Source organism: Leucoraja erinacea, chromosome 26 (assembly GCF_028641065.1).
Source record: "Leucoraja erinacea ecotype New England chromosome 26, Leri_hhj_1, whole genome shotgun sequence".
Taxonomy (NCBI): domain Eukaryota; kingdom Metazoa; phylum Chordata; class Chondrichthyes; order Rajiformes; family Rajidae; genus Leucoraja; species Leucoraja erinaceus.
Window position 1 is genome coordinate 24376689 of NC_073402.1, and position 17417 is coordinate 24394105.

Here is a 17417-nt window from a genome sequence, read left to right on the forward strand (position 1 = left end):
GTTCCCGATTGAGCTCGGTACGTTGATAGTTATGTCCAAAGTTGAGTAAATCTGTATTTTATTTACTCTTTCATTGAAAGTTGTTTTGCTGAGCATCACATGTGATTGCATGCTTGAGTCCTCCTTGTTCCCAGTTTCACGTTGCAGGTTTCTAATATGGGAAGAGTTATGTCGAGGACTCTGTTCCCCCTCCCCCCCTCACACCTCCCCCCCTCACCCCTCGCCTCAGCTGTCATGTGATGCTAAAATGCTCTTTAAAAAGGGCATGAGCAGTCCTGGCACAGACAGAACCAGAGAGCTCTACTTTCGTTCACTTCTGAAGAGAAGGCTCAGCAATCGAAAAGGGATTCGAGCGAAAGGAACCAGAGCGACAGGCAAGGGAAAAAGCCGAAGCAAGTCAACAGGTTTTCGAGTGGCCTGCTTTATTTTTAGAGATGGATTTCCAGCCAAGTATAATTCGAGAATCCAACACAATGGAGACATTGGAGAAGCAACTAATCTGCCCAATCTGTCTTGAAATGTTCGAAAAGCCAGTCGTGATCCTACCGTGCCAGCACAATCTGTGCAGAAAATGTGCAAATGATGTGTTCCAGGTCAGTGATTTCAATGACATTTCATTCGATATCCAGCAAGGCTTGTTCTATGATAAATATTTGACAGGGACAGTAACTTAGGAAAATTTTATTTTCAAGTTTTCACCTAGGATTTTTAAACCTTGTGTGCTGTGTTACAGGAGTTCACAATGTTGACTATTGGGCATGAATCCGAAATATCAAATCTGGCTTCAAGTCGAATATTCCTGGCTGAGCCTTTTATATAAAGTGTCTTGAAGTAATATTGAAGGTGTAACTATAAATGCAATTTGTTGTTGTTCGCCTCATATCCTGCACTTAGTAACACACTTGTTATATTAGACCGGCCAAGTGTGGAGACCATTCCATACAGTTGATGTGCCACCTCCAGTCCTCTTCTTATGGGTGAATTTTTGCAACAGCCTACCCTACCCCTTTGCCCACTCGCTATTTTCTTAGCCCAAAGGCAGGGAGGGAAACCTATTGGACTAAGTCTTGCCCGAGTTCAGCTAACTCCACATTAACTTGGGACCCTGTGACAATCTGAATCTGAAAATTGCAAGAGAGGGGAGAAAGGAAGCAAGATAAAGGGAGATAGAAAAATATAGAATGTAAGAAAAAGATAGAAAGATAGGATGTAAGGAAGAGAAGGAAAGAAATGGGGAAGATAAAAGCTTCAAGATGTTCTAACACCAGAAATGCCGGAGAAACTCAACCAGCTGCACAGTATCTGTGGAAAAATAACATTTCAAACGTTTTGAGGCCAGCAACTCCATCAACTAGCATGCAATAGAAGCTATTCACTGTATTTGGTACACGTGACAAAAAATTGAACTGAACTGAAGAGAGAAAGCAAATTAGTTTAAGTCTGAGAGAAGGTGGTGAAACAAAGGGTCTAGACCTCTGTCACTTACACTAACTTGCCTTCTCTCTCTCTTGATTCTGATTAAAAGTCTATGCCATAAAATGGTATCTGGTTTCTCTTTCCACTGATGCTGCTTGGCTGTCTGAGTTCTTCCAACATTTCTGTTTATGTTTCAGCATTCAGCCTCTGCAGTTTTATATGTTTTCCATTCAGGATGTGTTAAATTGCTTTACTGGCTGTAAAGTGTGCTTTCCAAACGGAGGCACTGTTGCAGAGAGAAAACCTCATTAAAGCATGGCAGATTTTCTTTTGTATCCAATGTAATAATGCTTTTAGCCAAACAATCTCTTTGCTGAAAACTTTGTAAATAATGAAAAATTTGATATTTTAAGCATTTCAAAAAAAAAGAAGAAAATGTGGAATGTAGTTCAGTATTGTGACCATTTCCGATGCAGCATTTTTAATCGGGATACTATGCTGATATTTATATGAAATTGTTCTGCGCTTTAGGCTGCCAACCCCTACTGGCAAGGGCGAGGAACCATGATATCAGGCGGAAGATTCAGGTGTCCATCCTGCCGACATGAAGTGATTCTGGACCGCCATGGAGTGTACGGGCTACAGAGGAATCTTCTGGTGGAGAACATCATTGACATCTATAAGGAGGACGAAATCAGGTTAGTATCGGGAACCGCCACTGCATGCCCCATCAGGGGAAGGGCGCGGCGGAGTTTTGGCAGAGGAGTCTGAGGCCATCCTTGACATGGAGTGAGAAGTGGCCAAACGCTTGTCATGAGCCATCTCACACCATCCATCCCATGAAGTATAAGCATATTCTCCCTAATATCCCGGTGAATGTTTATCTCTTAATTCACAAAACAAGAGAATATCTGGGTTACTTATCAATGTGGTCTGAACATATTGGGTGCAAAATAGCTACCTTATTTCTGAGCGTTACAACAGTGGCTTCTCGTCAAACTAACTCTTCAGTCTCCAAGTTGGTGCATTTCAATTAGCTGGAAAACACTTCGTACAGTTCCAAAGTTGTGCAAGAAGTTCTCTGTGCACAAGTCTCGCGTTTTCTCTATCTCGAAAGACCACATTACAGCGCTGCAGTCAGAAACAGGAAACCTGATTAATGTCTTCCTCCTTAGGCAAAATGACCAAGTTTAGTACCTCGACTGTTACGCAGGCTCAGATTAGCAAGTTGACTGGCGGCAGCTGAGAACCATCTGGTGTAGTGTTTCGTGAGGCTGTACATTAAGCCACACGGTGCATAGTTTAGATTAAAATATCTCAAAACAACGTCTTCAGGAGTGCTTTTCACTCACTGGCGACACATAAGTCATATTCACTTCCACTGCGTCGCTGCCCCCAAGGTTATCTGGTGAAGGTCTCATATGTAAGCGCCATCAAAACTGGAAATTAGCACAGCTATTTCTAGAGGCACTAAAATTGTCAGCTCACCAGTCCAACGAAATGTGCTGAGCTGTTGGCTTTAAGAAATGATGACCATATTTATTGTTACATGATTTATTCAGAATAATAATTTATGCACCTACATGTGGCTTTATAGGCAGTAGTACAATGTGAATACAAAGATAAAACTTCATAAATAGGTAACAACCCTAAAAAAGAGCAATGTCGATATCCAAGGTCTCATTTAATATGGATTGTCTTTGTTATCAATATTAAGTAACAGTCGTTTGTTTGAGGATAAGCTTTCCATCACAACAACTAAAGCATAGAGCCACAAATAAAATGTTCAGAAGGCATCCAATGTGATGATGCGTCAAGGCTTATTGTGGAAAATAAAAGCTCGTGGATTTGGAGAGAGCAAGCAAAAATAGGTTGTTTTTTTTCTGATGGCCAAGATGTTATGAGTGGTGTGCCAGGGGAATTAGTGCTAGCGCTTCAACTTTTGACAATTTAGATGAATCACTTGGAGGAAGGCACCAAATTTGCTGATGACACAAAGAAAGGCAAGTACGTAAATTGAGAAGAAGACATTAGAAGCTGTAGGGAGGTGTGGATAGGTTAAGGGAACGGTCAAAGGATCTGGAAAGGGAATACATTGAGAGTATAATATTATGTGATATTGTCTATTTTAGCAAGAAAATGAACAACAAAAAAAAGGCATATTATCCAAACTTGCAGAGCTGCAGAGGAATCTGGATGTTCTAGTGTGTGACATGTAAATGGCTATATACAGACAGGAAGTAATTAGGAAATAACAGAATGCGTCATTCATTGCTTGGGGAATTGAATGCAAAAATAGGTAAATCATGTTTCAGCTAAGTTTAGTTTAGAGATGAAGAATCGGTTCACCGAATCCACGCTGACCATCAACCACTCCTTCATGCTCGTTTGTCACACTATGCTATCCCTTTTTCTCATCCACTCGCTGCATGTTCGGGGCAAATTTTATGGAGGCCAATTAACTCACAAGCCTGCACATGTTTGGGATGTGGGATGTAAACCCAGAGCATGGGTGTGGGGGGGGGGGGGGGGGGGGGGGGGGGACCACGCGGTTACTGGGGAGAATGTGGCGACTCCAGACGAACAGCACCCGAGGTCAGGATCGAACCCAGGTCTCAGGTGCTGTGAGGCAGCAGATCTACCAGCTGCCACCCAGTTACATGGGGCATTCATGAGTCATGTCTGGAGTATAGTCTAGAGTAATGGTCTCTATTATTTAGTGAAGAACTGGAGAGAAACTGCAGAGAAAGTATCAAATCCAGTTCTCTGGTGCTGTAATGCCCCTGTCCCACTTAGGAAACCTGAACGGAAACCTCTGGAGACTTTGTGCCCCACCCAAGGTTTCCGTGCAGTTCCCGGAGGTTTTTGTCAGTCTCCCTACCTGCTTCCACTACCTGCAACCTCCGGCAACCACCTGCAACCTCCGGGAACCGCACGGGAACCTTGGGTGGGGCGCAAAGTCTCCAGAGGTTTCCGTTCAGGTTTCCTAAGTGGGACAGGGGCATTAGTGGGACAGGGACAAAAGGCAACAACTCTACCTCTGCGCTACTGTGCTGCCCTGAATGAGCAAAGTACACTCTGAGGCACCTGTAGCATCCCAACTTGGGAATGGCCAATGTTCTCGAACCCCTTTGCAATTTTCTAACCTTTGCTCATTGTTTACAGCTTTCACTCATCTTCTTAAAACTTCTTCCCTACTCTTCCCTCCACAATCCTTCCAACCACATGTCCGACTAGGAAATAAACATTTACCCTTTCCAACCATGTTTCTTATCAATTGTTGTGATGCGGTTTGGCCTGTCTCCATATGACAGTTCAATATATTTACTGCATGCTGTAGATATAGGCTCCTACTGTGCTCAGGTGATAACATGGTGTTCAGGACAGTGTCAGGAATCTGTTATGCTACAGTTCAGAGGAAGGTTGCATTCTCATGATCACAGGCAAACAACTAAGAAGGATGGAAATCTGAAACTCAAACAAAAACGCACCACAGATCCAAGAGTAACTGAAAGGAGTAGATCTTTGCGTGTAACTGCCTGCCCGGTGTCCTTATGTCTATTGTAGCTTCCTGCCTTAGTTTGACTCCCTTTGGACATGTTTAGGGGGAAGCCAGGCAAGAGTCTGAGGGAGAAAGGAATGAAAACCTGTGTTTGGCGAAACCGGAGTAGGTTCATGTGGAGCATAAACAAAGATACAGAGGAGCTGACCAAGAGCTGAAGTAAATCAGCGGGTCAGGCAACATCCGCGGAGGGAATTTTATAGGCAATATTTTGGGTTGCAGCCCTTCTTCAGACTGGTTGTGATGGGGGAAGAAAGCTGGAAAAGGGAGGTGGGGGGGGGGGGGGGGGGAAAAAGGCTGGCAAGTGATAGGTGGATGCAGGTGGATGAGAGAAAGGGCAGATGGGTGGACAATGGCCAGAGATGAAAAAAGACAAAATGTGCGTCAGATTTAACTTGCTTCCTGTGCAGCTTCTTCAATAAAAAACGAGCCGCTGATGAAAATCCATCTTTTTTGATATCCAGCAGACCTTTGAAGAAAGGCAACCAGCCCATGTGTGAAGAACACGAGGACGAGAAGATCAACATTTACTGCGTCACGTGCCAAGTCCCCACTTGCTCAATGTGCAAGGTGTTTGGTGCTCACAAAGACTGCGAGGTGGCACCTCTACAGAATATATTTCAACAACAGAAGGTAAATGGAAATGACGGCACAGGTATTTCAAATCGGCCAATGTAAAACCACAAAAAAGTACGTACAAATATTGAAGATTATTCCCAGGAGAATAGAATACAAAAGCAGGGAAATTATAGATCACATCTGAGCATATTGTGCTACTGCCTGTGTAATATGTTCACCCCACTCCCAAATCTTCCCCCTTTCTCTCTCACACCCATCCATTATTCCACCTCATCCCCCCCCCCCCCTCCCTTCTTTCCCTGTGCCCTGCCTGGCCACACTTATTTCCCCCCTCCCCCCCACCCCCCCCCTCACCCCCACCCCCCCCCCCCCCCCTCCCCCTTCTACTTTCCTCCCACCGGCTTCAGAATCCACAACTCTCCAATCCCATCTCACACCTTCTGCTCTTATCACTGGCCTTTGTTTTGCCTATCAAAACCCTCCTTCGGCTCTGCCCGCTTATTACCTGCCAAGCAATGTCCCCTTTTCCAGCTTTCTCCCCCCCCCATACAATCAGTTTGAAGAAGGGTTCTGACCCAGAACATCACCTATCCTCCTCTCTCCAACACTATATCTCTCGTTTCCCTTTCCCCTGACTCTCAGTCTGAAGAAGGGTCTCGACCCGAAACGTCACCTATTCCTTTTCTCCAGGGATGCTGCCTGACCTGCTGAGTTATTCCAGCCTTTTTGTGTCTATCTTCCGTCACCTATCCATGTTCTCCAGAGATGCTGCCTGACCAAGTTACGCCAGCACTTTGTGCCCTCAAGGAATTGAAGGGTGTTATTGAAGGAAGAGGGGGTTAGGAGGAGATTTGCATTGAACACTAATATCTGTTCATCCACGTAGTCTCCCTCTGTGCTCTATTCAACACAAATAAAGCAGCTTGGATGTGCCTCAGTAACAAGGAGTTAAAATAACGTTATGCATGAGCTGCCTTGACGTTCAGGCTAATTTTAGTGCAGAAGTGTCGCAGTGCGGCAACTGGTCGTGGGACAGCAGGAAGCAGGAGACAATTATTTGGAGCTACAATGCTCCACTTTGCAGCTTTCCTGCCTGATTACTGGGAAATCAAACCCACACTAAGCTTCTTTAAACGTGTTCATGTCATTGTGGCTTGTTTCAGTCACTACCAATGAACATCGGAGAGAGTACGAGCCACTAGTTGTAATAATCATACGACATTTGGCCACCATTTATCGTGTTTCTAATACAGTGACTAACTGCAAGTTATATATAGCTGAGCTGCAGGGGGAAGGGGCAAATACCAAAGCCACTGCATAACCTTAACAAGTATGCTTGCAGCAGAGGATTGTTCGACCTCAGTTGTCATCAGAGCAGTGCCCAAACTAGTTTGACTTTCCAGATGGGCTAAGGGCTCTTTTTGCAATAGAAAACCTGCCTTATTTCTCCCCAAGATCATTGAGCTCATTTGTGCTGCCTCCAAGTGACTGAAGTCAGTTAACTCAAGAAACATCAGGCTTTACACAGGTAAATAGGATCTTTGGGTAAAACGTCCCAGGTATTTCCTGGGAGCAATAATCAAAAAAAAAAATGACACTAAACCGTATAAAGGCATAGACACAAAAAGCTGCAGAGACTCAGCGGATCAGACAGCATCTCTGGAGAAAAGGAATAGGTGACGTTTTAGACCCTTCTTGAGACTGAGAGTCTGGGGAAAGGGAAATGAGTGATATAGACGGTGATGTGGAGTGTTATAGAACAAATGAATGAAAGATATGCAAAAAAAGCAATGATGAGAATGGAAACAGGCCATTGTTAGCTGTTTGGTAGGTGAGAACGAGTACAGATAATAAAAGTCAACAATCCATCTTTGAAGCTGGTAAGACTTGGGTGGGGGAGGGACGGAGAGCGAGGGAATGCAGGGGTTACTTGGTTAGAGAAATCAATATTCATATTATGAAGGCATATGAATAAAATATTTGTCATATTTTATTGACCATAAAATATGGTCAATGTTACCATGATGATCCTATGGTAATGATCAATACCATTATCTTGGTAAAATGAAGATTATCCCTGCAAGTATAGAATACTGGTATAATAATAATTATTCCTAGAAGAAAAATAGAAACATTTTTAAATGAAAAAAAAAATTATATTAAAAAATGTAAAGGATTTAAGGAGTATCTCCAAAAAGTGGAACGATAGGTGGGGAGTTATTGTAGGAGATTCCAATGCTTTGCTTGTTGACAGTCAAAGGCATGCAAATCAATAATGGAGTCATTTACTTAATGGATAATTAGACATGCAGAGCACATATCATATATTTCAGAGAACATTACAGGTGCCAAGGAACGATTATCTTATAGAAGAATTGGAACACAAGTTTTAATATTGAGATGTTAAGGAGAGGCAAATCAGCACCTGCATCAGGTGGGTAGGTGAACAGGATTTGATGCAAATTAGAAACATAGAAACATAGAAAATAGGTGCAGGAGGAGGTCATTCGGCCCTTCGAGCCAGCACCGCCATCAATTGTGATCATGGCTGATCGTCCCCAATCAATAACCCGTGCCTGCCTTCTCCCCATATCCCTTGATTCCACTAGCCCCTTGAACTCTATCTAACTCTCTCTTAAATTCACCCAGTGATTTGGCCTCCACTGCCCTCTGTGGCAGAGAATTCCACAAATTCACATCTGTCTGGATGAAAAAGTTTTTTCTCACCTCAGTCTTAAATGGCCTCCCCTTTATTCTAAGACTGTGGCCCCTGGTTCTGGACTCGCCCAACATTGGGAACATTTTTCCTGCATCTAGCTTGTCCAGTCCTTTTATCATTTTATATGTTTCTATAAGATATCCCCTCATCCTTCTAAACTCAAACAGAGGTGAGAGAGAGGACAGGAGCATATCGGAAATGCCCAACATGATCCAATGTCTGGTTCTCCCTCAGGACCTCAAGGACATTCATGTTTTTTGCTTAGGAAGGAACTGAAGATGCTAGTTTACACCAAAGATAAACACAAAATGCTGGAGTAACTCAGCGGGCCAGACAGCATCTCTGGAGGAGAGAAATAGGTGAAGTTTCGGGTCAAGACTCTACCTCAGACTGAGAGTCAGGGGAGAGGGAAAGGAGAGATTATGGAAGGCACATAGAACTAACGGATGATATGCAAAAGGCAACGATGATCAAAGAAAGATGAAGCCCAAAATGGTCCATTATTGGCTGTGAGGAATGTGAAATTGACGTTAGAGTGACAGTGAAACCAGTACGACCACTAGGGTGGGGGGAGACGGAGAGAGAGGGGTTGCAAGGATTACTTGAAGTTAGAGAAACCAAGAATTGTAAACTGCCCTAACGATATACGAGGCAATTTTTTTTACTGTGTTTCCACAGACAGAGCTAACGGATGGGATCGCCATGCTAGTGGCTGGTAATGACAGAGTCAACGCCATCACAGACCAGTTGGAAGAGACAAGCAAAAGAATTGAGGTATGGAGAAACCAGGAGCAAACTTTGAGCCGTGCGTCCCTTAAATAGATTGCTTTCTTCTTGCTTCCCTCACTTCCATGGCAACAGCTGTGTCGTTCCTTACATCTCTTCCAAAATAGAGCATGTAAAATAATCCTGTTTTTGAAAAAAAAGTTCCAGGGATTGGGAATGTGCATTCAGCATATTGTCCAACTTCCCTTCAGAACTCCTTTACAATGCTGACTTGATAAGATGAGCTTACATAAACATCTTAACTTTAAAGACCGAAGTTTTATGATCCCTTTCCTAAACTTAAATCTCTCCTCCTGCCAAGACAGCGTCTTTAAAATGTTCCTTTAAAACAACTTCTTTTCTCTCAGTCACTGTCCCAACATCTCCTTAGGTAGAGTGCTTTTCGTTCTTAAAAAGAAATCCGGGGGTACATTATTTGTTACTTGGCAAGAGCTACTCACTTTATAAGTGTTTGTCCGCTGACAAAGGCTGCTATTACAAATTTAGAGATAATTAAAGCTGTGCGTTCGTCACTGAGATGAATACTTGTACAGAAGTAACTATATTCTTGGAAGGCCTGCTTTCCATTTCTGGTGAAACAGAGAAAAATAGGTGCAGGAGTAGGCTATTCGGCCCTTCGAGCCAGCAACGCCATTGAATATGATCATGGCTGATCATCTATAATCAGTACCCCGTTCCTGCTGTTTCCCCATATCCCTTGATCCTTTAGCCCCAAGAGCCAAATCTAACTCTCTCTTGATAACATCAAGTGAATTGGCCTCCACTACCTTTCGTGGTAGGGAATTTCATAGATTCACAACTCTCTGGGTGAAGACGTTTTTCCTCATATCAGTCCGAAATGGCCAACCCCTTAGTCTTAAAGTGTGACCCCTGGTTCTGGACTCCCCCAATATCCGGAACATTTTTCCTGCATCTAGCCTGTCCAATCCTTTAAGAATTTTATACGTTTCTATTAGATATCCTCTCATCCTTCTAAATTCCAGTGAATAATCCTGAAGGGCAAAAGCTCGCTTGATCTTGATTTTCAGTATCAATACGGACCGTGAAAGCGGGGCCTCACGATCCTTCTGACCTTTTGGGTTTTGAGCAGGAGGTGTCAGAAGCTTTCATTATCCACTGATTATTAAACAGCAGATTTAACTGGCAGCACAGTTGTGCTGCTGCCTCAGAGCTCCAGCACTCTGGGTTCAATCCTGACCTCTGATGCTGTCGGAATGGGGAATGCTCATTCTTCCTGTCACCATGTAGGGTCCCCCAGGGTTCTTAGGTTTCCTCCCATATCCCATGGATGGAAGGTGTTGGTGGCTCAATTGGCTTTTGTAAATTGCCCTTTGTGTTAAGTAAGTCAAGTCAAGTCAAGTCAAGTCAAGTCAAGTCAAGTCAAGTCAAGAGATTTGATTGTCATGTGTCCCAGATTTCTTACCGCTGTATAGTGAAGCTTTTCTCATTGGTTTACTTCCCCAGGAGAACAGTCAGCACCAGAAAAACATGCTCATGGAACAGTTTGATCGTTTATACGCCACCCTGGAGCAAAGGAAAACTGACATGCTACAGTCTATTTCGAAGGAACAGGAGGATAAAATAACATTCATCAAGGACCTGATCAAACAATACAAGGAACACCTTGACGGATCCTCTAAGCTAGTGGAGAAAGCCATTCAGTTCATGGAGGAGCCTGCAATTGCTGCCTTCCTTGTTGTAAGTCGCATTTAAGGTCATAAGGTCATACGTGATAGGAGTAGAATTAGGCCATTCGACCCATCAAGCCTACTCCGCCATTCAATCATGGCTGATCTATCTCTCCCTCCTAACCCCATTCTCCTGCCTTCTCCCCATAACTTGTGTATTCCTTTCCCTGAATATGCCTGTTGACATAATCTCACGCCCCAATAACGCAGAACGATAAATGACAACAGAGCACAAGAAGGGTCTCGACCAGAAAAGTCACCTCTTCCTTTTCTGTCTGACCCGCTGAGTTACTCCAGCTTTTTGTGTTTGTCTTCGGATTGGACCAGCATCTGCAGTTCCTTCCGACACAAAATTCTGGAGTAACTTAGCGGGTCAGGCAGCATCTCTGGAGGATATGGATAGGCAAAGTTCTGGGTGAGGCCCTTCTCCACCATTCTCTACACGGTTGTGCTTTTCTGCAGTAATGTTGTCTTTTCTTCTATGGAAATATTCGATCCCAGTCATGTGATTTATAAAAAATATGAAGTTGGAGGGCATTAGTATTGTCCTCCTGTCTATCTCATTCCACCACTTCTGAAACACACCAAGTGTCAGGCACAAAGCCACAGCAACTCTCAGCTATTGAACCAGCACAGAAACATCTACCTGGATGCACAACATCACACCCAATGCCAGATGCGCTGAGCTCACAATCACCAGCCCCCCTTGGGCTGGAGATCTGTGAATAATCTAATCCCAATTTCAGTCAATATGATCAGCTTTCGATCCTGACTACGGGTGCTCTCTGTGTGGAGTTTGCACAGTTCTCCCTGTCACCGCGAAGGTTTCCTCCGGGTGCTCCGGTTTCGTCCAACATTCCAAAGGCGTGCGGGTTGGTAGGCTAATTGGCTTCTGCAAATTGCCCCTTGTGTGTAGGACAGTGCTGGTGTACGGGGTGATAGCTGGTCAGAGCCGACTCGATGGGCCAAAGGGCCTGTTTTCCACACGGTATCTCTGAACTAAACTTTTCAGGGAACAAGACAAGGAGAATGAACAAAAGTCAGTGTGCACAGTGTGGGCTGACTGACAACGTTTTTTTTTTTCAAATTCTATGATAGCACTGCAGGATATTTCATAAAAATCTAATCACGTTTTTTTTAATTTTTATGCAGAATTCCAAGGATCTCCTAGAAAAGTAAGTATCTATGAATTTTGTCACTTTATTATGATTGTATTTCAATATATCCAATTTTTTTTTTTAACTCCAAGGGCTTTGTATTAGGTTAATTAATCAGTATGTTTAACTTGGTCTTAATTATCCCTCCTCACCAGTAAGCATTTAGTTTAAGTTGTGCTTTTAATGAATAACAGGATCAATTGGGCATTGTTAAAGTTTCTTTGCTCTTCGGCTAAAGATCTGAGCTAATTTGATCTATTTTTGTTCGACTGTCATTCCATATCCCTTGGTTCACTTGGTGTACAAATATAACTTAATGATTTACTTTGAATCAAATTTCAGAATCATTGATGCCTCCCGAACCTCCCATATTCCAAAACATGAAGACGGGTTTGAGGACATGGACCAGTTTTCAGTGAATCTGGAACTGGTAGAGGAAACGCTGAGAAATATCACATTTGTAACAGGTATGCTGACTTCAGATGTTGCCATTTGGCAAGAATACATTAATGTTGTAATAAGGGAGATATTACAATGATCTTTCCATCTTCCCACTCCTGGCAGAACCATAACACAACATAAAACACAATATAACACTTTTCACAAAGGCTGCATGAAAGGGCAACACAATGGCAGAGTCGCTGTCTTCCCCGGGTTTCGATCCTGTCTATGGGTGTACATTCTCCCTGTGACCATGTGGGTTTTCTCAGGGTGCACAGGTTTTCTCCCACAATCCAAAAACATGCAGGTTTGTAGGTTCATTGGCTTCTGTAGATTGTCCCCAGTGCGTAGGATAGAACTAGTGTATGCGTGATCGCTGGATGGCTTGGACTCGATCTGTTTCCGTGCTGTATCTTTAAACTGAACTAAACTAAAGCTTAGCGCCAATAAATGCCTGAGTAAGTCAGTGGATATAGGAAGGAGCAAAAGAACAGAAGGCCATTCAGCCAATCTATTTCACCATTTATTTAGTCCCACGCCGATCCACATCTTTGCTTCATGCTGGTTCCAGGACTCTTTAAAGCCCTGTCCCACGGTACGAGTTCATTCCAAGAGTTCTCCCAAGTTTGCCCTGATTCGAACTCGGAGATTTACGGTAATGGCCACTCGTCGGTACTCGGGGCTCTCGTGAACATTTTTCATCATGCTGAAAAATCTTCACGAGTCTTCCCGTGCTTACCTGCCCTTAACGAGCCTTCCCGAGTACCTGCCGTTAGCGCTAAGTGACGTCACCGAGCTCCGACGTACCCGCTACGTTCATTCTCCGTGCTTACTACGAGTTTGATTTTTTTTAAACTCGGGAGTGCTCTTGGAATGAACTCGCACCGTGGGACAGGGCTATTAGACAAACTAAACATTAGGTAACTGGAAAGTGAGCAGAGCGTGACAAATCATCAGATGATATGTTACGGCACAGTGACTGGAAATTCAAAACTGATGTCTCTCTCTTTAGGCTTTAGAGATACAGTGCAGAAACAGGCCCTTCAGCCCACTGAGTCCAGGATGACCAGCGACCACCTCGTACACTTGCACTATCCTACACCCTAGGGACAATTTACAATTTTACCGAACCCAATTAACCTTCAAATCTGTACAACCTTGAAGTGTGGGAGGAAACCGGAGCACCCGGAGAAAACCCATGCAGACACACAAACTCCATATGCACAAACTCCATTCAGACAGCACTCGTAGTCAGGATCGAACCCAGGTCCCTGGCCCCCTAAGGCAGCAAGTCTAACCTTGCACCACCATGCCACCCCATTGCTCAAGGGTCATGCAAACCATTTCTTGCAGTCTTATTATGCACTTGGCTTTGATCAGTTAACAGAACACTTGGGATTGAGGTTGGGTACGCAACAGATGCAACACCAAACGAGACATTGTCCATCATACTGTGCTTATCTCACTTCATTGAAGGAGCTGCTCAATTATTCTCTCTCCAACCTTTCCACACTAAATGCCACACTTAGGAATACTTGCAAAGAACCCGTTTGCTGTCTAACTTACTTTATTTTCAACCAAATATAATTTGGGGAAATTCTTGGTGTGATTTTTCAATTTCAGAATTGCATAAAATCTCCCAAAAAACTGTCCATGTGGAATCTCAGTTTAATTGGATTTATCTCAAAGCAATAGTTCAAAACAAATAGACCAGAAGCCTGGTGTGAAAAGATTTTGCTTTGAAACTGGATTGATAAATCTGAATGTATTCCCTCTAGAAGAAGATGAAATTGGGGAAGATGTGGAGACTGAGGATGAAGATGATGATCAAGCTCATGGTGAGAAAAATAAATTATTTAATTAACAAAGAAATCCAGTTGAATTGCATTAAGTTTACCTTTGTGCATTTGGCAAGAAACCTACAAAGAATCCAAAAGGTTAATTCAATCCAGTGCATTTATTGGAGATTATTATCAGTAAAACTACTTCTGCACTATATCACTAAACTAAAAAAACTTGATAAGCTGCAAATTGTTCACCCAATAGTTTCTCATGGTTAACTTTCTCGTTGTGTCTTCTGTAAAATGGAGTTTGTCTAAAACATTGCCACTTACTCACACTTTCCCGTTCATGCATCATCGCCCTGCTCCCAATCTACCAACCCACCCTATCCTCCCTATAACTATAACCTCATCGGGTGGCCACTCACGGGTGGGTGACCATGAAGAGTAACATCCCCCTCCCCCCCCCCCCCCCCCCCCCATCCCAACTTTGTTCCCCTTTGTGTACTGTCTTTAGCTGAAATGCAAGTCATCTTGGCTATCTGGCATTATGTAGCCCAGCAGAGACTAAAACATTCTTTTTTATACTTTTTTTTTTTTTTTTTTAAGCTTTAAGGAAAGATAAAAATAAAGAAAGTAAATAAAGTGAGAATCGTGTTAGTGTGAAAATGATCAAAAAGAAAAACCCATTAAACAAAGAATTAGGGAAAAAAGTTAAGAAATAGGCCATAGAAAAGAAAGAGAGAAAAAGAAACACAAGCTCCATTATGAAAACCGCGCAAAAAGGGATATACCAACTTCGTATTTTTCATCCCCCCTTACCAGATCCTGACACCATTTCTTTTTTAAAGTACTGTTGCACCGACTAAAACATTCTTGGTCCATGTGAGATAGCTGCATATTGGTCAGCATTGGCTTAAGAGGACAGGGACAGTTTCTTCCTGTAATCAGGCAACTGAACTGTCCCTTCACCGACTAGAGAGTGGTCCTGATCTTCCATCTATGTCATTGGAGATCTACGAACTATCTTTAATTGGACCTTACTGGACTCGATCGTGCACTAAACGTGATATTCTTTATTCTATATCTGTACACTGTGGGCGGCTTGATTGTAATTGTGTATAGTCTTCTCACTGACTGGATAGCATGCACCAAAAAAGCTTTTCATTGTATCTTGGTACACGTAACAATAATAAACTAAGCAATCTAAGTTAGAGGAGAGTTCTAGGTCTTCAGTCATGAAAGGATATTCAGCCTACAATATTAAATCAATTAAAATCACATTTTTAACCTGTCAATTGTTTAGTTAGAATTATTGACTAGTTGAAGTTAATAGCCAGCCTGAGTAATTTATTCTAATGATTTCATGTTCGGAAGCTGCAGATACGTTTCATTTAACAATTGACAAACGATCTTGTCAAATAATGTTGCAACTCTTGTTTAAAGAGTAAGAAAGGCTCAGCAAATCTTACTTATTGAGGATGGATAGATACCGAGATCATACTGCAATACTGTTTCTGTGAATAATGCCAGGTCAGCCATCTCATTATAATCTATGATGTAGAAAAAGTGCAAGCATTGTTTGAATGCTGCCGTTAGCTACTGGGATCCTTCAACACAAGGCCAGCTTGCCCTGTGGGTTTGAGACTCATGACCTTGCATTGCTATCAGCTATCAGCAGATACCCAGGCTATCAGCATCATATGGTTTCCGTTAGCAGAGGTTGGTGGTATCCGGTAGCAGAGGTTGCACAAATACAAGATATCGTTGGGATAGTGATCAGAAAGAAATTGGTGATAATGGGCAGGAAAACATGGAGTTAGAATTGCCAACCAAAACTTTTTTTTACACAAAGGGTGGTGGGTGTATGGAATGAGCTGCTGGAAGAGATATTTGAGGCTGGGGTTTCTTTGTTTAAGAAACATTTATACAGGTACATGGATAGGCCAAATGCAGGCAAGTGGGACTAGTTTAGATGGGACATGCTGGGTGACGTGGGCAAGTTGGGCTGGGGGAGGAGGGTTCCACGCTGCAAGACTCTATGACCATGACAACCAAGGAATGGTTAAAACACTCTGGGAAGGGCTGATGAGTAGTAGTGGTATTGTAGACATGGTATCAGAGGGGTTATAATCTTTGTTTTATGTTTGTTTCCACAGGCCAGCAGTGATATTGCCTTGGCAGTGACAAATATTTGATGTCTTGCTTTAAGACTTCGAGCACCTGTGAGGAGGAACACCTTGTGTGAATATTTGGGATAGTCCTTGTTCTGAAGCACAGGCAGCCAAGGAGGAAGACAAATTAGATTGACAATGTCCTTTTTGTTCGTTAAACACATTTGCTAAAAAAAAACGTTTTTATATGGTGCAAAACGGATGGTTTTGTACATTTTATATTTTTGTATATGATACAAAAAACAGACATTGTCATTTTTAAGGCAATTTAAGGTTTTGGGGGTTACACCACTTCATTAGTATTTTAGATTGATCTCTGCTGTGTTACAATAGATTACGATCAGTGGAGGATAACATGTTTAAACTAAAACCTCCCGAAATCACACTCAGGTGAAGCTTTAACACATGACAGGGATTTTAAAAGAAATCAAGAAATTAAAATTGAATTGGTGGAAATAAATTTTCAATTTCAAGTGACTGAATGTCGGTGACTTGAAATTAAAATGGGAAATTATACAATTACACAATTGATTAGTCTGCATCTGAAAGGGTTAGAGATTTTTGGGGTAGTTGATTCCTGCAAACTCAGTTTTAAGTAACCTTGCAGGTTCCATTGTGCTTGTTGCTTCATTTTCACGCCTGTAATTTTGAATTTATTGAATGTAAATAAACTTATTTATATGATGTTCTCCAGTTTACCTGAATTTCTTGCATTTTTCTTGCAAGTGTCCGATTCTTACTTTCTTTCCTTCCAACAATAATGACCAGCGTTGAAGATAAAGTGCTGGAGTAACTCAGCGGGTCAGGCAGCATCCCTGGAGAAAAAGGATGCATGACGTGTCGGGTCGATACCCTTCTATAAAATTATGGGTGCAATAGATGCATAGAGTCTCTTGCCCAGAGTAGGGGAATCGAGGACCAGAGGACATAGGTTCAAGGTGAAGGGCAAAGTGTAGATCTACTATACCTAATTCTTCTTCTTCTTTCGTGTGGCGTGCACAGCCTAAAGTTGTAGGACAACTTGTTCTTATTTGATCTTCCGTTTGTGCACGTCGAGTTGATTGCATTAGTCGAAACAGGGCTGACCACGTGAAGGTTGCAATCTTCCACCCCT

At 42.6% G+C, this 17417-nt stretch overlaps 1 protein-coding gene across 2 annotated transcripts; it reads left to right on the top strand.

The window, feature by feature from the left end:
* Positions 1-280: 280 nt before the first annotated feature.
* LOC129709839 (E3 ubiquitin-protein ligase TRIM63-like) lies at positions 281-17011 on the top strand. Of its 2 annotated transcripts, none has more exons than XM_055656449.1 (9): positions 281-593; positions 1948-2114; positions 5443-5611; positions 8955-9050; positions 10527-10760; positions 11903-11925; positions 12250-12374; positions 14130-14186; positions 16289-17011. In XM_055656449.1, exons 1-9 carry the CDS (start codon positions 435-437, stop codon positions 16297-16299), a joined length of 1041 nt encoding a protein of 346 aa, XP_055512424.1. In that variant the 5' UTR covers positions 281-434; the 3' UTR covers positions 16300-17011. The 2 variants fall into 2 exon arrangements, with proteins under 2 accessions (XP_055512424.1, XP_055512423.1); XM_055656448.1 differs by having other exon boundaries at positions 283-593; positions 14127-14186.
* Positions 17012-17417: the final 406 nt, after the last annotated feature.